General features: G+C 48.3%; 1 protein-coding gene across 3 annotated transcripts in view; it reads left to right on the top strand.

Annotated features, from left to right (window-relative positions):
- Window positions 1-21,818, top strand: part of FGD5 (FYVE, RhoGEF and PH domain containing 5) — a 118,385-nt gene that overhangs the window by 57,638 nt on the left and 38,929 nt on the right. For all 3 annotated transcript variants that reach the window (XM_073901695.1, XM_073901694.1, XM_025885376.2), the window contains exons 4-5: window positions 9,484-9,542; window positions 9,655-9,685. In XM_073901695.1, coding sequence (XP_073757796.1) covers window positions 9,484-9,542; window positions 9,655-9,685 — 90 coding nt within the window. The remainder of the gene's footprint in view (window positions 1-9,483; window positions 9,543-9,654; window positions 9,686-21,818) is intronic.

The following is a 21,818-nucleotide window of genomic DNA, read 5'->3' as shown; positions in this document are numbered from 1 at the left end:
GCGTCTTTGCACTTGCAAGTTGCCTCCACCTAAAGCACTCATCCCACCCTTTGCACAGCTGGCTAAGGGTTTCAGATTAAATGTCACCTCCTCAAAGAGGTCTCCCCTGCTCACTCTGCAGTGCTTGGTTGCAGCATCCCTGTCTACTTCCTTCCTCATACTTACCTCAAGCTGTGATTAGGTCTTTCTTTTCTGCTTACTTGCATGCCAGTTGCCTTTCCCCGTAAGAATAGCTCCAAGAGGGCAGGGCCACGTTTCTTTTTAAAATTTTATTTATTTATTTATTTATTTATTTATTTGAGAGAGTGCTCACGAGTGGTGGGGGGAGGGGCAGAGGGAGAAGCAGACTCCCCACTGAGCAGGGAGCCCGAGGTGGGCCTCCATCCCAGGACCCTGAGATCATGACCTGAGCCAAAGGCAGACGCTTCACCGACAGAGCCTCCCAGGCACCTCTAGTGCCACACTTCTGTTCACATTTGTGTCCTCACCGCCTGGCACATAAAATAGTACTGAGTAAATATTCTTGAAAAAACTAATAAATAAACGAATACATTAGACTCAGTTCCTGCAGTCAAGTAAGGAAAACAAACTTAGATGCATGACAGTTTAATAAAATGAAAACCCTTGTTTGGCCCTGTATAATTTACTTTGCACAGTGAGGGGCAGAGCTGGGAGCCAGCCCAGGTTCTCACCAGCTCCCCAGTAATGATGCAGAGGGTGTGACAGTTCAGGAGACTAACACAAGAGACATTTCAAGGCAGTGTGAGTGGAGAAGGATGAGGGACACAGACTCTCAGAGACCAGGGGCTCAGGCCTGGAGGCGGCCAGGGCACCTGCATGTCCCATACCCCTTGTTCAGAGTCCTGGAGGGCTTTGGGACTGTCTGGAGCCAACGGGCTGGGTACAGAGACAGTTAGGATGCCCTGACCCTCAGAACTTGTTCTGTGGCTTGATTTTCCTCTCCACTTTGTCTAGATGTGCCCGTGGCCCCAGTGTGGGATTGGGGCCTCCATCACACGCACCCTCCCTTTCTCCTTCCTGGTTTCCTGGCAGCTACTCTGTATACCTAGTCTGCAGCCCTGTTGCCCGGAGTTGGCCGTGGAGACCTGCAGCACCCCAGACTCACCACGTCAGGATCCCCAGCAGCGTGTGTCTGCTCACTGAAGTGTGAGCTCTGGCCTGTGTGCGTCAGCCAGCCAGTGTGTGTGGAGCCCCCACAGGGCCCTCAGCCCTCCGAGGTGCCAGGAAAGAAGCCAAGGGGTGCCCAACCATGGGGCACTCACAGCCAAGGTGGAGAGTGAAAACGCTGCTGACACGATAGTCTCCAAACCTTACATTTATGTTTTATGCTCTTTTCTGAATGTTCTATCTCAGGAGTTAAAAACAATGGCTGCCTGTGAGATAGAACAGTTGTGGGGAAGCCCCAGTGTCCTCAGCTGTGTGAGCTAAGCTCCGAACAGGGTAAGTGGCTCAAGTCTTAAGAGTCTGGGCAATCAGGGAGGCTTCCAGGAGGTGAGGCCTTAATGCTCCACAAAGGAGAGTAGGATGTGGTTAAGTGGAAAGGAGAAGGAGGGTCCATAGGAGGCTCAAACACACAGCGTGGAATCCAGCCATTGACTGGCTTCTTGAGGTCATGGCTGGTCCTTTCTTGACCTGAAGTGAGATGGTGAGGACAGGAAGACCGAATATTGTATGAGCCATGTACTGGCCTTGTCAAACAGTGAGAACTTGCCAATCACAGTTACAACCACTCTCTTAGGATTCTAGAAGCTGAGAGAGCTGACAGGGGCATTTTAATATCACTCTGTTTTGGTTTGTTTTTTAAATATTTTATTTATTATTTGTCAGAGAGAGAGAGAGAGCGGCAGGCAGAAGGAGAGGGAGAAGCAGACTCCCCGCTGAGCAGGGAGCCCGATGCGGGGCTCGATCCCAAGACACTGGGATCATGACCTGAGCTGAAGGCAGACGCTTAACCATCTGAGCCACCCAGGTGCCCCTATTTTGTTTTGTTTTTAATTGCGGTAAGAACACTTCACGTGAAATCTACCCTCTTAGTGTCCATTGACGGATGAATGGGTAAACAAAGTGTGGTCTCTTCATACAACGGAATATTATTCAGCCTTAAAAAGGAAGGAAATCCTGTCACGTGATATAGCACGAATGAACCTGGGGGACATTGTGCTAAGTGAAGTTAGCCAGTCGCAGAGAGACAAATACTGCATCATTCCATTTACACGAGGAATCTAAAACAGCTGAAGCAGACACTAGAATGATGGTTGCCAGGGGCTGGGGGAGAAGGACATTGAGAGTTGCAATTCAGGGGGTATAGTGTCCCAGTTATGCAGGAGATTGCTTTGTCTTACAGGAAGGAAAACTAAAGCTCATGCAGAAGCTGTCGCCTGCTGAGGGTTATCAGCAGGTTCAAGGCAAAGTCCGCAGTAGAAATCAGGTTTCCTGATCTCCTTTTAGGAGCCTTCCCAGATAACATGCTGCTTCTGTGAATGTGTTACAAACTGCATCCAGAACCAAAGATTCCTTCCAAAACTAAAAGCAGCCTGGCTTCAGGAGCTAGAATAAAACAGGTGTCAGCATGAACTGGAGGCAGCCACTGGGTCCTGGGGGAGCCAAGGGACTTCTGTCTGGTCCTGCCTTCTCCCCACCTCCTCCTGGCTGGTGTTGCCTCTCTCTTACCGTCTTTATCCCTTTTCTGCCTCCTGTGGGAGCACAGCTGACAGCTGGGATAAAGATGAGCCATGTCTCCCTGAGCTGTCTCTGAATTTCCCAGTGGCTGCTGAAGGCTGTGCTGGAAACCCCGACCTGAGTCCCCAGGGGCCTGACAATGTCTGTGATGGTGGTGCCGGGAGGAACTTCAGAGACAACGCTCTCCAGGAGTCTGGTGCCACCTGCGAGTCCTGAGCACTCTCCCTTCTCCAGATGTGACCTCAGAACCCTCCAGCAAGCCCCCTCACTGGGACCCTCACAGGATTTCCCCAGGGCTTGAAACAGCCGTGGAAGGCAGCCCCTCCCCCCTTCTGGGTGGATTTTTCTTTCAATGGGCTGTGTGGCTGAGGAGGCTGGCAAATCTGGAGCATCAGGATGCCTGCCTTGGTGCTCTGCAACCCCCTCCCCCCCAGGTTTAGTGTGTGACTCAGAGACACGGAGATTATAGGGGAGTTCTGACACAGGGACCTGCAGGAACCGAAAAGGCCCAGAGGTAGGGAGAAACAAGGTGTAATACTGAGTTCTGTGGGGCATGGAAGAATATAGGAGAGGTGTCCGGAAACGGTCTCTAGGCTGAGTCACAGGCAAAAGGTAGGACTTAATCTGTGCCTCAGTTTCCTCATCTGCAAAATGGAGGTAATAAGAATAGTACCTTGCTTATAGGTTGTTGGAAGGATTCAGTGAGAATACATGTAAAAAGCTGGAGCCATTCTTTGCACATACTAAGTGTTCAATGAATGTTAGCCGTTCTGTTAAGTAGGTATTATTACTATTATTACTACCGCCGTGTTACAGATGAGGTTCAGGGAAGAGAAATCACTTGTATAAGGCATAGGTGTAGGGAGGTGTGGAGCTTGGAATATGAACCCAGGTCTTCTGACACCAGAGCACAGGCTCTCAGCATCATTCTGAATGATAAGTTCTTTCTGCAAGTGCTGGGGAATCACAGGAGCCACTGGGGGCTGTGAGTGACAGCAGAAGGTGGCCACCACGACCTAGGATGGATTGGAGTAGGTGAAAGACTGGAGCTCCCAAAGAGCTAAGAGACAAGCTCAGTTGAGGGTGGAGGGATGCTAGGAGCTCTGGTCTAAGATGGGGGCCAGAAGGTTCATCACTTCTGAGATAGGGCAGTTCTAGTGTGGGGAGGGCCCAGGTAGGTGGAATGGGTGTACCTGTGGCGAAAGTCATCAGAGAAGGAGGGGTCAAGGGGCTGAGAGGCGGAGGGGCCTGGAGTGGGGAGTGGAGTGCCCTGGTAACTACAGATAGGGAGAACTGAGCCAAGCGCCAAGACCCCAGGACATGGGCCTTGGCCAGGGGCTGGCAGAGACAAGTGTGGAAAGAAAAGAGGTGGCTGTTTAAGGACAGGGCAGGTGTGAACCCAGGAGGCCTGTAAACGGGGAAGGTGGTGAGAAACCAGGAGCTTTGGGAATGGTTTCTTCCTCTTCTATAAAGTAGGACATTGTGGAGAAGGACCGTGTGGCCCCTGGGCCTACTTGGGGCCATCCTGAGGGCCGGACCATAAAGCCGGGGGTTCGTTGGCCTGCTTTTCACAAAACAATAATTATTACTATGACTATTACACAGTGATAACAATGCTTCCCTCCTCTGTGGCTCTTCACTGAGAAGAGCTTTTCCACCTACAATCCTGTATGAGCTTTGCAACAGCCTCTAAAACAGCAGTTGTCAAAATCTTTTGGTCTCACATCTCTCTCCTCTTAAAAATGATTGAGGACCCCAAATTTTTTGTTTCTATGAGTTTTATCTGTCAGTATTTACCACATGAAAAGGTAACACTGAGAAAAATTTTAAACATCTCTTAATTCATTTAAGAGTAACAGTAATGGGTCCATTGCATGTTAACATAAATGGCATTTTTTATGAAGAATAACGTTTCAAAAAAACTTAGTGAGGAGCGTAACACTGGTTTCCCATTTTTGCAAATATTCATAGGGTCTAGCTTCCTAGAAGACAGCTGGGTTCTCCCAGCTGCCTCTGTGCTCAGTCTGTTGGAATTGTTGTTTGGGCCAGCTTCACAGATGAGTAGTCGGAAAAGGGAGACGGAACCCCAGAGGTTCTCAGGCCACGCTTGAGGAACTGCTCTTCTAGAAGGAGGCTAAGCACCCACATGTAATAACCGGAGAAACTGAGGCATGGAGACAGAGGACTAGGGCTGCTAGCTCTTCCTGTGACTGCTACCAGGAGGGTCCCTAAAGGAGGACTAGCCCTCCCATCCTGGTCCCAGAATATCCTGGGGTTGACTGGCTGGTTTGCCTGGGGCCTGGGGAGGAAGTACAGGACTGGGCGGCCCTGGGGAACTGGGAAGATAAGCTGCTTCGGCCTTGGGCAGAGGGGCCAGCGGTGGCCTGATACAACACTTACAGCGTCAGCCTGAGAAACGCGATAGCGCAGGCCCTGGCGCCCCCAGCCCCCACACTCCTGGGAGGAACCCTGTTCCCAGAAGTCTGTCCCTGGACACTGCCGTCAACCTCGCAGTTCATTTCCTGGTTAAACAAACATCTATATTAAATGGCCCGGTTGGGCAACGCCCAGTAGCAGCTTCTGAGGAGAGCCTCGGGCACATGGCCTGCCAGGCCCCCTTCTTGTCCGGCTGGTGAAGACACATCCATCATTGGCAGAGTCACTCAGGCAGGACAGCCCCGTGCGTCCCACCCAGAGTCTGCCCGTCTGGCAGGAGAGGTTGGGAAGGACGTGCAGAGTGGCCCGTGCCCCAATCTGCCCCTGACAGCTTTGAGATCGAAACAATGGTAATGGTGACAACTCTGAACATTGGGGTGGGCCTGACCACGCCCATCCATCATCTCATCGTCCCGTCCTTGCACGGTGGGAGTGCTGACCTCATCTTCTGGGCTTGCCCTCAGCTGCATAGCCACTCGTGGCCTGGCTGGGATGTGGGTCTGGGCATCCTGACTTCCAGCATAGCTCTCTTTCCTGTGTAGCATGCTCCGAGGTAGGCACTGCTCCGAGGGTCGGAGATCAGAGGGAACCGAGTCAGAGGACTAGCCTGGGCGCCCCCTGGAGTGCCAGACTCCTGCTACTGCCTTTCCAACACAGGTGAAGAATAGGTGTTTCCAACTTGAGAAACCCTGCCATCTGTCATGAGCAGAGATGACATTTACCAAGTGCTTACTGTGTGCCAGATGCACTGCTAAGTGCTTGGTTGTTGAAGCCAGACTACCCGGTTTTGAATTTTGGCTCTGCCACTTACTAGCAGTGACTTTGGGCAAAGGTTAGAATTTACCTGCGCCTCAGTTTCCTCATCTGCAAAATGGAGGTAATAAGAATAGTACCTTGCTCATAGGTTGTTGGGAGGATTCAGTGAGAATACATGTAAAAAGCTAGAGCCATTCTTAGCACATACCAAGTGTTCAATGAATGCTAGCTGCTCTGTTATTAAGTAGGTATTATTATTTTATTTTATTACCGCTGTGTTACAGATGGGGCTCAGAGAAGAGAAATCACCTGTTCAAGGGCATAGGTGTAGGAAGGGGTGGAGCCCAGAATTCGAACCCAGGTCTTCTGACATCAGAGCACGCACTCTCAGCATCATGCTGGATGACAAGTGAGAACCGAGTCACAGGCCTCTGGGAGATAGGAGGTCATCTTGCCTTCATTTTATAGGGGAAGAACCTGAGTGTGAGATCTCCTGACCCCTGTCCTTTCTCTACAAAGTCATTCTCTTGATGGAAACTTGACCACAGGGTTTCTTAGCTGTTAAGGCTCGTCCTGGCAGAATATATTTTCCATTGCAAGGGTTTTGTTTACAAAGCCTTTTCACATGTGGGACTCTGCAGGAGCCCCTGCCTGGGAGGAGTGAGCTGCTCTTGTCCACAGAGCCCCACACTAGCCCTGCAGATGCAGAAGGCAGACAGTCACGATTCGGCGCCTGTGGAAGGGCGGGAGGCCAGGTGAGGCTGGAGGCCTCTGCTGGCCTCGCTGTTTTCCCCTCCTCCATGGATGCTGTGATAGCCCGCCAAGAGGCAGCAGTGAGATGCAAGAGGGAGACTGACAAAGGACCCAAGTTCTGCCCTATTTGGGTGGCCTTGAAGAGAATGAAATCTCCAGAAACACTATGCTTCTTAGCCAAGAAACTTTAGGGATGGAGCAGCTAGAGAAGGGAATTCATTTATTGAATACCTACTGTGTGCCAGGCACTGTATCTCATTTCCTTTATTTATTCAGTTGTTGATTGAACATCTCTAGTGCAAGGATAGCATCAGGTAGTGTGGTTGCTATAAAGAAGAGCAGAGCAAGATCAAAGGTTATAACAAGTGGCTCTCACCCAGAGGTGAGATTTTGCCCTCTCCCCGCAGAGGACATTTGGCAATGTCTAGAGACATTTTTGGTTGTCCCAACTTGGGGTGGGGGGCTGCTCCTGTCATCCAGTGGGTAGAAGCCACAGATGCTGTTAATGATCCTACAGTACATAGGACAGCCTTTGCAACCAAAGCTGCCTGGCCTAAAATGTCAGTAGTGCCAAAGCTGAGAAACCCTGGGGTAGAGAATGACTTTAGGTGATCTTTATTTGGGTCAGGTGGTCATGGATGGGCACAATAAGGATGGGACTTTTGATCTGAAAACATCAGACAGTAAGAATGAGATCTGGGAAAGAGCATCACATGCAGAGGGAACAGCAAGTACAAAGGCCTTGAGTCAGGAATGTATCATCAAAAAGGCTAGTGCACGAGGGGCGCCTGCGTGACTCAGTCGGTTGGGCATCTGCCCTCGGCTCAGGTCATGGTCCCGGGGTCCTGGGATCAAGCCCTGCGTCAGGCTCTCTGCTCAGCAAGGAGCCTGCTTTCCCTCTCCCACCGCCCCCACTCATGTTCTCTCTCACTATCTCTCTCTCTCTCAAATAAACAAAATCTTAAAAAAAAAAAAAAAGGCCAGTGCACGAGATCAGGCTGATTATTCTCCACCATATTTCAGATTAAAAAAAACTGAGGCTCAGAGGAAAGTTTGCCAGCCGCCATACAACTACACAATGTAGGAGCCGGGATTTGAACTGGATATGCTTCGTCCCAGAGTCCCTTTGCTTTCCACTACCTCAACTGCTACTCTCAGAGGCATGGCTCAGCCTTCATTTTGCAGTTGAGACTTCTCCCCTATTTGACCCTGTAAATTATTTTTTTCTTATTCCATCCCTGAGCACTTGGTTCTGGCCCTGGTTTCTACCTCAATAAGAAAAACCACAAAGATAATGATAGCCATTACTTCTGTAGTGCTTACTGTGCACCAGGTGCTATTCCGCGTGAGAGATATCTATATAGATACATAGACAAGAGATAGAGAGATCTCTACATATGCACTCATTTGGTCTGCACAATATGCAGGTTTTAGGTACCCTTATTCTGTTGTGCCCGTTTTATCGATAGGAAAATTGAGGTATAGAGAGAGACTAAACGACTTGTTCAACTAGTAAAAGGCAGAAGTAGGATTTGAGTCCAAACTACCTAGTTCCAGGGTCTGTGCTCTTAACCATAACACTGTGTAGTTGCTCTCTCAACAGGTAGTGAGTTTCTAGTCATTAGAGTAGATCATTCACTTGACCAGTGGCTCTTTGAGTTTAGTCACATTCATAAGTTCAGCATAGAAGGGAATTTAGAGGTCACTTTATTCAGACATGGAAAGACTGTGGCCCAGTCTCAGAAAGTGACTTGAGCAGGTTGTACCAGGAGGCAATGGTAGAGCTGTAACCAGAAGCCAGGTGTCCCACCCAAGTGCCTTCTGCTCCGCTGTGGGCCACCCCACCCCCAGACTTGCCTGCACATTCCTGGCACCTGCTGTCTGTTCTGTCAGGCTGCCCCATAGTGTCTTTGCTCTCCGGGATGCCAGCCAGCAGCTGTGTCTGATATTTGTCAGGTTTGGGGCCACAGAGGAGGGGCCTGCTTGTGGCAGAAGGCCTAGGCATCTGCCTCAGCCCCACCCATCCTTCCTGTTTATAGATATAATCTCAGTTATTCCCAGATCTCACAGGTGCAGAAGCTGGGCCTCAGTGGGTTAAATGGCTCACCTCCTGAGGTAAGCCAAGACAGTGCTTCCCAAGTGGAATGAACATTTATTCATCCTTTCATTCACTCATTCATTCTTCCAGCCAACGAAAGCAAGCCTACTCTATGTGAGGCACTGGTAGTGCATGGGTGGAATTTATGGTTCCTGCCCTCCCAGAGAGACATACTCGGTATCCTGAGAGGAGAATGCCCCAGAAAGGATACCTAATCCAGCTGGTTCAGGCAGGGGGTCAAGAAAGCTTCCTTGGAGGAGGGGATGGATACCATGGCTAAGTCTTGAAGGGTAACTGGGAATTAGCCAGGCAGAAAAGGGGAAAAGGACACCAAGGGGACAGCACGTGGAAAAGCAAGAAGCAAGAGCCCTCTCTCTGTGCAGAGAACCGCGGGCAGTTCAAGGTTGCGAGGCCTGTGGGTGGATGCCAAGACCACACAGTCGTGAGAGGGGCCCCTAGTGAGCACTTACTGTGTGTTGGGCAGTGTGCTGAGCATCAGCTCAACAACCTTCTGAGTTAGATGCTTTCAATACCCACACTTGCAGGTAAGGAAACCGAGGTGCCGTGAGGTTGAAGATCTTACGGGTAGTGAGAGCCCAGGAACGGGCTGAGAAGTACATGGATTTTTGCCTCCAGCAGTTGGCAGTTCCTTCTGTAAACCGGAGGCTTGCGGAGGTGGGGTCTCCCTTCCCCTCTGAATTGGTGCTGTGCCTCCTAATGACTCTCTTCCCTCCTTGCAGCTGGAAGGACAGTCTAGAGCCCATGTCATCGCACAGGAACTGCTGTCTTCGGAGAAAGCGTGAGTCCCCAAGCAGCTGCCTGTGGCCTTGAGATTGTTAACAGAACGTCACCCCTCCCTGGCTTAAATGGGATGGGAATTAATGCAAACTCAACCCTCTTTCCCTCTGCAGATACGTGGAGATGCTCCAGCACTTACATCTGGTGAGTTAATCATTTCCATTGTCCAAAACTCATTGCCCTTTTACAAGGCTGTGTTATAAGAGGCAGAAAAGCAGTAAGGAGACAGAGGTGATTTCGATGAGCAGAGGCTTGGCAGCAGACGGATGTCCACCAAGGCTTTACGTGGACGTCTGTCTCCTGATTCATGTGCTTCAGGGGGTGAATGGCACTGTGCTTTCCGCGGGTGTGTCTCTCTGCCTGGACCAGAGCTGTATGGGGGGATGTGCTAAGGTTTCTGGAAGGATGTTTGCAGTTTCCTCAGCCCTCTTGTTGAAGGAGGCAGAAGGGGGCAATGGGTCATTGCTGTGTGTGCGAGTTGAGGTGTGTATGTGAGTGTACGTGTGTGGGTGCATGCGTGTTGTGGGGGTGTATACATGTGTATGTATGTTTAGGTCTGTATGGAGAAGAGGGTATGTTACCAGTGTGACAGGGCAGCTGGGGTAGAGAGGGGCTTTCTCAGTCATCCCAGCACTGGGGCAATAACAGCTGAGCCCACGGAGAGGAAATCCTCTGGACTTTCAGAGGAAAGGAGGCCAGACTTGGAGACTGCCTGGGTATCAGGCACTGCCACCCTTTCCAACCCACAAAACTGCTTGGAAGGTCTCCCTTTGCAGTCAGTCCAGTTCAGTTCAACAAACATTTTTTGAATACTTGCTGTGTGACAGGAGCTGGGAAGTAGAAAGTCAGATCAGGCAGGTCCTTTTCCAGGAGCTCTCTGGCCAGTGAAGGAAACAGATTAGTAAATGAGTAATCATCTGGAGCACAGGGGGAAGGACTGACAACCTGGGGGAATCTAGGCAGACTTCCCTGAGGAGGTTACTTTTGGGATGAGTCATAAGGAGGGATGAAGGAAGAGGGTACAGCTGAGATGTGGGAAGTGAAGAAACATCAAGGGCACCTGCTCTCTGAGGTCTCTAAGCCATTTCCAGTCCCCTAGTAGTTTAGCATCTGATTCCACAGTGTTTCGCATCGTTCACCACGTCCATCCAAGAACATCAGAGCTGGGAACGTCCACCCTGGAGATTTTGTCTGTAGTGATATGGAGGCCCAGAGAGAGTGACTGAGCCAGGGTGAACACCCTGTATTCCCAGTGCACCGTCATGGGTTAATCCTGCGTCTCCCAACTACCTTTGGTCCTGCAAGGACCTCTCTGGATGCAGCAGATCACTCAGCACCAAGCCAGGTCTCCTGCGGAATCCAGCTGAGGTCCCAGTCAGTGACATCAGCCTACTGTCACATTGCTATGTGAGCAGGGGCCCCCAGGTCCCTGGAAGCAGGAGAGAGCACTACTCTGGTCTGTGCACCCAGCCCCTCATTTTTGCCCTTTAGAATGAGAGCTTTGTCTTCATTATTAAACCCAAAAACCCTCAAGTATGAAGTGTACCACACTCTTACACCTAAAAGATTTCTTTAGGAAGGGCAGGAAGAGGCACTCTCCTGTTTTTTCTTCTCTCTCACTTGCCTCTGAGCTGGCAGCATGACAGAGAGGCTGGGCTTTTTGTTTTATGACTTTGTTAAGAGGGTTTTAACTGGGAAACTTCCATCTGTGTTTGCACTGCTTCCTGCCAGTTGGAAAGATGCTGAAACCGCTGGTAATCCATAATAATATCCTGAGGAGAAAAAAAAAAAAAAGAGCCCATAAAAGTCACAACTCATAAGCTAGTTTCGGGAAATTGTGGTCCAGAGCTACATTTATGACGTCAGTGTGTATAGGGACAGAAGTGACAGAAAAGCCCCAGTGTGACTCCAAGTCCTAGCCAGGGACATGAGTCTAAAGGAGACCCATAAACTTCAAGACATTCTCCACCACTCCCAGTCTGGATCCATCTCTGAATGCTAAGATTGGCAGGTTATCTCTCAGAATTCCTCCTTATAGATTTGATGCTATTGAACTCCCAAGGCTCCCAGTGATGGGAAGGGCTGACCATGCATTCTGAACCTCCCTAGCTAGAAAGGTCTCTGGCTCCATTATGCTGTTTTGAGGGGGGATGGGGTGGCCTCTGGCCTTCTATGTTTGTGATTCAACCCTGTACTTGTGAACTGGTAGACAGAGCTAACTCAGGGATTACTAAAAGTTCTGGTCATCCAAAATTGAATCCTGATGGTCAAGATCCTGTTCTTGCATAGCCTATTAACTAAGAATGGATTTTGTATGTTTTGCTTATTTTATTTATTTATTTAAGATTTTATTTTTTTATTTGGGGGGGTTCAGTGGGGGGAGGGGCAGAGGGAGAGGGAGAAGCAGACTCTCCGCTGAGCATGGAGCCTGACTCATGGGGCTCCATCCCAGGACCCTGAGATCATGTCCTAGGCTGGGGTTAGCCACTTAACCAATTGAGTGACCCAGGCACCCCTATATGTTTTAAATGTTTGTGAAAAAAGACAAAGAAGATGCATCAACTGTACTAAGAGTTTTCCATATATTCTGGATACTACACCCTTGTCAAATATATAATTTGAAAAAAAGAGGTGAAGAATATATGACTGACACTGTGTGTGGTCCACAAAGCCTTAAATATTTATTGTGTGTCCCTTTACAGAAAAGGTTTGCTGACTTCTGGTTTAAAGACTCCCTTCTGTCCTTCCAGGAATCCAGTCATAAATGCATTCATCCCCCTGCCCATCTATCTGTATAATCAAATTCTCACCCACTCATGTAACCAGCTTTTCACCCACTCGTCTGTCCTTTAATCTATCTATGCCCCTCTATGGCACATCTGTGCTCCCATTCATATCCCCGCCTCAATTCACCCACTGTTCAGAGGTCTACCCATCCTCCCATCCGCCCATCTTCCCATCCACTCGCCCATCCACCCATCCCCCATCCATCCAACCATCCATCCTCCTGGCTTATTCCTTTCGGATGGGACATCACAGGATTTTTACAGTGCCTATGGCACTGAGATGGGCCTTCGAGCCCCAAAGATATATATGGCCTAGAAATCTGCCCTTGAATAGATGTCTCTTATTTGTGGGGGAAAAGGGTGGAGCGGGGAGGAGAAATAGGTAAATAGTCAGTTATGCTACTCCATGGTAAGTATAATTTGCACAATTACAGTTTTGTGCAAAATCTGCAGGAGCATGGGGAAGGGAGAGACTTATTCCCCTTTGGGGTATCTGAGAAGATTGGCAGAAGAGGTGCCCCTAAGATGGACTTTGAAGAAGCCTGAGGGAGGAGAGCATATAAGGCAGGTGGTCAGCATGGAAATGCTCACAGGCCTGAAGGTACATGGTATGTCTGGAGAGTGGTGCATCGTCACACATGGTTAGAACATGGAAAAGTTTGAAAAGGCAGGTTGGAGGTGGAATTGGGGATCAAATGATTGGTCCAAAAACCAAGTACCTAAAATGCCAGGCCCGGGGTTTATGCTAGTTATTTGTTATAGACCTTGAGCAGTTATGTCCCGTGGACATCCTCAATGCTCTGTTTTCGCATCTAAAAAAAAAAAAAAAATCCGTCCCTAGCAAAAGCTGAAAATTCCTACCATGGGTTCCTCCTTTGGGCTAAGGCATTGAAGGCCTTTTCAGAAGCCAGTCTGCTGACTGGGAGAGGTAACCCTGGAAGTTATCACCATCTGATTCCCCAAGAGAAGCTCCCTCCCCTAAGAGGTCCTGTCTGCCTCTCTGGCACTGCCTCCTACCACTTTTGTTGTTCGCTCCAGCCACTCTGGGCCTTCCCACTCTACTTCACATACTACAAATGCATTTCCGTTGCATGGCTTTTGCACGTGTTTTTCCTGCCGCTGGAATGTCCTACCCCCGATCTTCTCATTGCCAGCTCCTCCTTCTTATTCTGGTGTCAGCTCAAAGTGGTGCCCAAAACTCAGTGGCATAGAACAACCATGTTATTATGCTTGCAAATTCTTTGGGCCAGGAGTTTGGACAGGGCAAGGTGGGGAGAGTGTGTCTCTGCTTCCCAGTATCTGGGGAGGAATTCAAGACTAAGGGCAACTTGATGGCCAGAGGTTAGAATCACCCTAAGTGTCATCTTTCATGGCTGGTGGTCAGTGCTGGCTATTGTCTGGGACCTCCTTTGGGCTGTTGGCCAGAATGCTTACTTGTGGCCTCTCCATGTGGTCTCTCTGCATGGGCAAGTTTGGGCTTCCTCACAGTATGGTGGCAGCATTCCAAGACTCAGTGTCCCAAGAGAGAGCCAGGAGGAAGTGCATGGCATTTTTATGATCCAGCCTAAGTCACGTGGCACCACTTCCACCATACTCTATTAGTGGAGACAGTCACATAGGTCTACCCAAGTTCGAGGGGAGGGAATATAATTTCCAGCATCAGTGGGAGAAATATCAAGCTTACATTGCATAATGACCGTGTGAGATAGGAGATACTGTTATGAGCCATTTGGGGAAAATACAATCTGGGTCAATGGGAAGTCAACTGAGTTGTCAAGGCTGGGTTCAGTTCAGTGGCTGTGCTTCTTACGTGTTCATTCTGGGACCCAGGCTGAAGGGACAGCAGGCAACCAGGGAGGGCTCTCCCCATGGTGATGGCAGGGAGTGAGCAGAAACACCGGAAGGCTTCTGAGATTCAGTCTCACGACTGGCACATCATCACTTCTGCCCATGTCCCATTGGCCAGAGCGAGTGCCATGGCCTGGCCCAAAGACAAGGGACAGGGATCTGCTCTCCCCATGAAGAGGCCATGGCAAGGGTGTGGATGCTAGGGGAGGGTAAGGAACCACAGCTGTGCCTCCTCTTCTGCACCATCTCATACTTCTTTTTATTTTCTTCACAGAACCTTTCATATCTAAAAATCATCTAATTTATGTATTTGTTTACTTATGTTGTATTTTCATTTTTGTTCAATTCCAAATACTTTCTAATTCCCCTTGTGATTTCTTCTTTGACCCATGAGTTATTTAAAATTATGTTGTTCCATTTCCAACTATTTGTGAATTTCCCAAATTTCCTCCTACTGCTGATTTTTAATTCCATCATGGTTGGAGAATGTACTTCGTGCGGTTTTAAATTTATTGAGATTTGTTTTATGGCCTGGCATATAGTATATCCTGGAGAATGTTCTGTGTGTGCTTGAAAACAATATGTTTTCTGCTCTAGCTGGTGGGTGTCCTATAGATGTCACTTAAGTCAGGCTGATCGACGGTGCTGTTTGAGTCTTCTACATCCTTGCCAGTTTTCTGTCTCATCCTTCTGTCCCTTACTGGGAGTGGGGTATTGATTACTGAGTTGTCTATCTCTCCCTTCCATTCTGTCCACTTTGCTTCATTTATTTGGGGGCTGTTCTTAGGGACTTATTTACTGTCTTGTCTCCCTCACTAAACTCAGAGCTCCTTGAGGGCAAAGATCTTGGCTGGTCCCAATCCCAGTGTCTTGTGAGGCCTGGTACACCATCAGGGCTCAGTAAATATCTGATGAATGAGTGATGGCGGGGTCAGTCCTTCCAGCAGTCTTACCACTTCTTCAGTCAGAAATATTTCCTGAGCACCTCTTAGGTGCTGGGTACTGACTGGGTCCTTGCCCTTCAGGAACTGACAGTCTAGGAAAGAGGCACAAAAGGGACAATATTAGTACAGTGTTAGGGGCATACTGATCCTGAGAGATTGCGAGGAGGCCCCCAGGCTTCTGGGGGTTGGAGAAGGATTCCCGGAGGAAATATGTGTAAGCTGAGACCTGAAGGATGGGGAGCAGCTGGCCAGGTGAGGAAGGCTTGTACCTGGCAAGGGGGTCTGCATGTGCAGAGGTCTGGGGTCCAGTTAGAGATTGGCATGTTTGGAAGCTGAAAGAAATGCCACATGGCTGGAGCATGTGTATAAGTGCAGAGTGGTGAGAGGTAAGGGGCAGAGCGGGCAGAGCCCCATGAGTCATGTTGGGGTGTGGGTTTGCTCTGCTGAAGGTCTATGGGGAGGCCACTGGGTGATGCCAGCAGGAGGTGACACTGGACTGGAGTGCTGCAGGCAGACTGGAGGATGATGTGCTTGGTGATTGGCTGCTGTGGGGTGCAGGAAAGGCAGGGAGGGGTCCAGGCTGACCTCAGATTTCTGGCTTGCTCCCTCACCAGAGCGGCAAGTGCTGGAGGGGGTCAGGTGAGGCATAGGGGTGATGAAGAGTTTAGTGTGGGTCTTGTGAAGCGAGAGGGGTGGGGGAAGGACATCCCAGTGATCAGCTGGGCACAGGATGTGCACCAGAAGTGATTAAGTGTGGAGATATCAACTGAAGCCCCAGGAGTGGCCTGGATTTCCCCCAGGGAATGTGTGGGGTGGGGAGAAGGCTCTCAGGTGCCTGGGGCCTGGCAGGATTTTGTGTTTTTTTTAATTTATTTGAGAGAGAGAGAGAAGGAGAACATGTAAGAATGGGAGGAGGGGCAGAGGGAGAGGGACAAGAAGGCTCCCCGCTGAGCAGGGAGCCCAAGGACAAGGGGGAACATGATGATGACAGCTACGAGGCAGGGCTCCATCCCAGGCCCCTGAGATCATGACCTGAGTTGAAGTCAGACACTTAACCAACCAGCCCCCCAGGTGCCCCACCTGGCAGGTTTTTGTGAAAGGGTCAGAGGGACTAAGGGAGGAATATTAGGAGAACACAGTACAGAAAGGCAGGTAAGAGGCTTCTCAGATCCTTCCTGCATCTGTCCCACTGATAGCACCTCCCGTACCCACCTTGCTCAGTGGTAGTAGGCACCTGAAAGGGCATCAGGAGTGCCCAGGACAGAGCCAGATTTCTCAGACTGCTCAGAGGAACAGGACAGCCCTCCTTATCACTGCATGCACGTTTAATTCAACCGTGGCCTTGGCACTGGCAGGGCTGGCGCAAGTGCAGGATCTAGAGCGACTCTGTCGAGTTTCTGAGTTTATCTGAATTGGGTGCTGTCAGTTTGCCCTCCATCCCAGACAGCTCTGGCTTCTGAGTATAACCAGTGTCCTGTGTCCCTGATGCTGTACATGAGGGGTGGCATGAACATCTGTTGACCTTCTGTTGGGTGCTTGCCAATTTACATACATTATGTCATTTAATTACACACACTCTGTGCTCAGTAATATTTCTCAGATGGCTGGATGAGTCCAAAACTGAGTCTCAGAGAAGATGAGTGACTTGCCCAAGGTCATACAGCCAGTAAGAAGTATGGCCAGGGCCATCTGACTCCAGAGCCCTGAGAAGGGGAGGAAACGAAGAGAAGTAGAACAGTCTGTTTGGGTGTAAGGAGCCTTAGGAGGCGGGAATCAGTGTGTGCAGGAGGAATGAATTCAGGAAAGGCTTTCTGGAAGAGAGGACATTGAGATGGCACTGATGGACAGAAAGTAGGAACAGGCCTTCTGCTGGATAGGAGCAGCAGGAACAGGTGGACAGAGTGGAGGGCTCGGGGGTGTGGGGTGTACAGGAACTGGCTGGAGAGCTGGTCTTCAGGGAGCGCCTGAATACCATACCCCGAGGCCTTTCAAAAGGGAGGTGTAGGAATTTGGGAGCCCTGAGGACTTGAGCAGGGCAGATGCAGTGAAGGAGTTTGGGGGAAGGTTGGTCTGGTGGGTTGGGTGGGGAGGGGCTGATGCTGGGGGACCAAGAAGTTAACCCCGACCAAACTCCTAGATGGCCTCATACTGGGGAAGTTGTGTAGAGCTCGGAAGATCTTGTGTCTGTCTCTTACTTTTATTTTTGAGCCCCTGTCTGCAGACAACTTTAAGAAGTAAGTTTTAATTGAATGGGGAGGGCCCTGTTTCTGAGTCTTTGCTGGGCTCTTCCAGGGCAGAGTGAACTCACTGATCTTTGTGAACCCGGAGAGAGACAGATTTCAGTCCAGTGTGAGAAAATGTGCCTTCTTTCCACCTGAACTGCCAGGGAGGGGGTGCGCTCTCTGTATGGGGAAGTATGAATGTAGTAGCTATTGAGGAGTTCTCAGGAGAGGGGTTCCTACCCCCCAGGTGTGTGGCTCTTCCCTGTATGTTTTCATTCAGTTCAGGAAAAAAAACTGCATAACCCTGGAAAGTCTCTCCTCCTTTTAATCCCTCACCCTGAAATGGCCAGTGGGAGTCAGACATTTTTAGCCATGGAAGCTTATCTTCAAATGGAATTTTACCTGGAACCCCAATATGAAGACTAGCTGAGAGCAGAGATGCTTTGGTTCAAAGATAGGTGGAAGCCAAAGTTTGGGCTCTGCCTCTACCTTCCTTAACCCTGGGTCTCCATGGAACCCAGGGTGAGAAAGTCAACTAACTGAGTGGTTCTCCCAATGTGGTCCCTGAACCAGTGGCGCCAGCATTACCTGGGAACTTGTAAGAAATGCATATTCTTGGGCCCCACCCCACAACTGTGAAATCAGAAACTCTGGGGGTAGGGGCTGGCCATCTGTGTTTTAATGAACCCTCCAGGTGATGCTGATGGACAGTAATAAACTTTGAGACCCACAGATGATCCCGTAAGGTCCCTTCAGCGTGAGTTCTTTGTGATTCCCTGCCCCTTCATGACAGGCATCCTCTAGAACACTGGTCCCGAACCCTGGCTGTGCACAGATACCCAGAAGCTTTAAAAAATATGGTTTAAAAACATTCATTCAGCACAGTTATGAACAAAGCTGGGTCAGTCTAAGGGTGAAACTTAAGTGAATGAGACAGTCTGCTCTCTGCGTAATTAGAGAGAAGGTAACAGAAACATACGGAGTGAGTACATAGCCTGACAATGCAAAATTTTGCAAGGCCATTGCTTTTCAGGCTGGGATACACATAACCCTGCCTGAGGTATGTAGTAAGTGTCCAACGGGACACATTTTCTGAGAGCTGCTTTGCTTTAGTTATATATTTTTTTTAATATATTATTTATTTATTTGAGAGAGAGAGAGAATGAGAGATAGAGAGCACGAGAGGGAAGAGGGTCAGAGGGAGAAGCAGACTCCCCGCTGAGCAGGGAGCCCGATGTGGGACTCGATCCCGGGACTCCAGGATCATGATCTGAGCCGAAGGCAGTCGCCCAACCAACTGAGCCACCCAGGCGCCCTAGTTATATATTTTTAAGTAAATCACACATGGATATATTTTAGAGAATAATATAAAATATGCCTTAATTCTTTTTTTTTTTTTTTTTAAGATTTTATTTATCCACTTGACCGAGAAAGACACAGCGAGAGAAGGAACCACAAGCAGGGGGAGCGGGAGAGGGAGAAACAGGCTTCCCGCCAAGTAGGGAGCCCGACACGGGGCTCGATCCCAGGATCCTGGGATCATGACTGAGCCACACAGGCACCCCTAAAATAAGCCTTAATTCTTAAGCTAAAATATGAGATTTCAGACACATCCCTTCAGGCTGTGACCCCAGAATTTTGGAGGCTGTAGGATACTTGAAAGACCCCTAGACTGACTGCTGAAGTGACCCAGAAGGGTTTTCATGATGGAGGTGGCATTTGAAGCAGCTTTAAAAGATGAACAAGATGGGGCACCTGGGTGGCTCAGTCATTAAGCGTCTGCCTTAGGCTCAGGTCATGATCCCGGGGCCTTGGGATTGAGCCCCGCCTCGGGCTCCCTGGTCTGCAGGAAGCCTGTTTTTTTCCCTCTCCCACTCCCCCCTGCTTGTGTTCCCTCTCTCGCTGTGTCTCTCTCTGTCAAATAAATAAATAAAATATTAAAAAAAAAGTTGAACAAGGTATGGATTAGATGCCAGAAGCAAAGAACAAAGTCACAGAGGCTGGAAAAGAGGATTCCTGTAAAGCAGTGGTGCTCAAAGTGTGGTCCCAGGACCAGCAGCAACAGCATTTCTTGGGAACATGGGAGAAATAAAAATTACCCAGCCCCATCCCCAGCCTCCCGAATGGAAGCTCTGGAGGTGGGCCCAGCGATCTGGGTTTGAATAAGTCCCACAGATGATTGTGAAGCGTGCTCATCCTGAAGAGGCTCTGGTATACAGAGTGAGCAGGTGTGGAGGTAGGCTGGACCATGAACTCCAGGCCCAGGAGTTTAACTTTAAATGAGGGGCTTGGAGGAGACGCGAAGCAGCGGGGGAAAGCAGTGTTTGTCTTCCTCACCCAGGGACCTCAGAGAGCTGCTTTCTTTTTTTTTTAAAATGTTTTCTAATTTACATACAGTTAAGTGCACAAATCTTAAGGGTAGGGCTTAAAGTTTTAATGTGTGTATGTGCACGTGCACGCAAATTGCCACTCAGAACATTTTCATCATCCCAGAAGATGCCTCTGTGCCCTTCCCCAGTCCATGTCACCCTCCAGAGGTTACCACTATTTTTCTTTCCATCACATTCAGTTGGTTTAGCCTGTCGTTGGACCTCATATGAATGGAATCATGAATTATGTATTCTTTTCTGTCTGTCTTCTTTAGGGCAACACAATACGTGAGAGTCATCCAAGTTTTCATGCATATCAGTATTCTTTCGTGTGGATATACCACCGTTGGGGTATCTATCCCCCTGTGAAAGATCATTTAGCTTGTTTCCAGCTTGGGCTATTATAAAGCTGCTATGAATGTTCTCATATATATCTTTAGGGAACATGAGCACTCATTTCTCCTAAATATCTACCCAGAGTGGAATTGTTGGTCATAGAGTAAGCACAGATTCAGCTTTATTAAGGAACCGCCAAATAGGTTTTCAAAGCGATTGAAGCAATATATACTTCCACCCCCAACATCTGGGAATACCGTTCCTCATGCTGCCAGCGCATTGGTATTGTCAGTCTTCTTACTCATGGCCATTCTGGTGATCGCATGGTGGCTTCTCATTGTGGGTTTAGCTTGCATTTCCCTAATGATTGATGAAATTGAGTATCTTTCTGTTTATTAGCCATTTGGAAATCCTCATTTGAAGTCTTTTGCTTATTTTTTAATTGGGTTGTCTGTCTTTTTCTTACCGATCTGTAGGAATTCCTTAGATGTTCTGGACACAAGTCTATTTTCAGATATGCATATTGTGAATATTCTCCCAATGTGTGTCTTCCCTATTCCATTTTTTAATAGCTTAGCTGAGATATAAATCTTATACCATACAATTCAGCCATTTAAAGTGTAAAATGTAATGGTTTTTAGTATGTTCAGAGTTGTGTTATCATCATGACAATCAATTTTGGCACATTCTCATCACCCCCCAAAAAAACCACAACCCCCTAAGCTGTCACTCCCCATCACCCCATCTCAGCCCTAGGCACCCAGCTGTCTAGTTCTGTCTCTGTAGATTTTCCTGTTCTTGACATTTCACATAAATTGTACTCTTTTGTCCTTGATGTCTTTCACCTAGTATAATGTATTTAAGGTTCATCTGCATTATAGTATGTGTCCATACTTCATCCCTTTTCATGGCTAACATTCCATTGTGTGGATAGACCACATTTTGTTTATCCATTCATCAGTTGATAGACATTTGAGTGCTTTCCACTTTCTTACTGTTCGGAAAATGCTTCTATGAGCATTCATGGACAAATTCTTGTATGAACATATGTTTTCCATTCTCTTAGGAATATACCTAGGAGTGCAATTGCTGGATCAGATGGTAACTTTTTAACCTTTTGAGGAACCACCAGCTGTTTGCACCATTTTAGATACCCACCAGTAGTGTGTGAGTGTTCCAATTTCTCCTACCTCCTTGCAGGACTTGTTATTATCTGTCTTTTTTATTATAGCCATCTTGGTGGGTACAAAGTGGGATCTCACTGTGGTTTTGATTTTGCATTTCCCTAATGACTAATGTTGTCAGGCGTTTTTTCATGTGCTTCTTGGTCATTTGTATGTTTTCTTTGGAGAAATGTCTTCAAATCCATTGCCCATTTTTTAATGGGTTATCTTTTCATTGTAATTCTGTATCAGATCTGTGATTTGCAAATATTTCCTCTCATTCTGTGGGTTGTCTTTTCACTCTCTTGAGATTATCCTTTGAAACATAAAAGTTTTTAATTTTGATGTAATCTAATTTGTTTTCTTCTCTTGCTTGTGCTTTTGGTGTCATATCTGAGAAAGCTTTTCTAGTCCCAAAACACAAAGATTTAGTCCCATATTTTCTTTAAAGAGTTTTATAGTTTTAGCTGTTACATGTAAGTATTTGATTTTCTGTTAATTTTTGTATATGGTATAAAGAAGGAGTCCAAATTCATATTTTTGAATATGGATATCCAAATATCTCAGCACCATTTGTTGAAACGGCTTTTTTTCCCACTGAATTTTCTT

This window comes from Callorhinus ursinus, unplaced genomic scaffold (assembly GCF_003265705.2).
Source record: "Callorhinus ursinus isolate GAN/ISIS: 27379988/994484 unplaced genomic scaffold, GSC_fseal_2.0 scaffold15, whole genome shotgun sequence".
NCBI classification, from domain to species: domain Eukaryota; kingdom Metazoa; phylum Chordata; class Mammalia; order Carnivora; family Otariidae; genus Callorhinus; species Callorhinus ursinus.
This window is presented reverse-complemented; position numbering and strand designations above follow the sequence as displayed.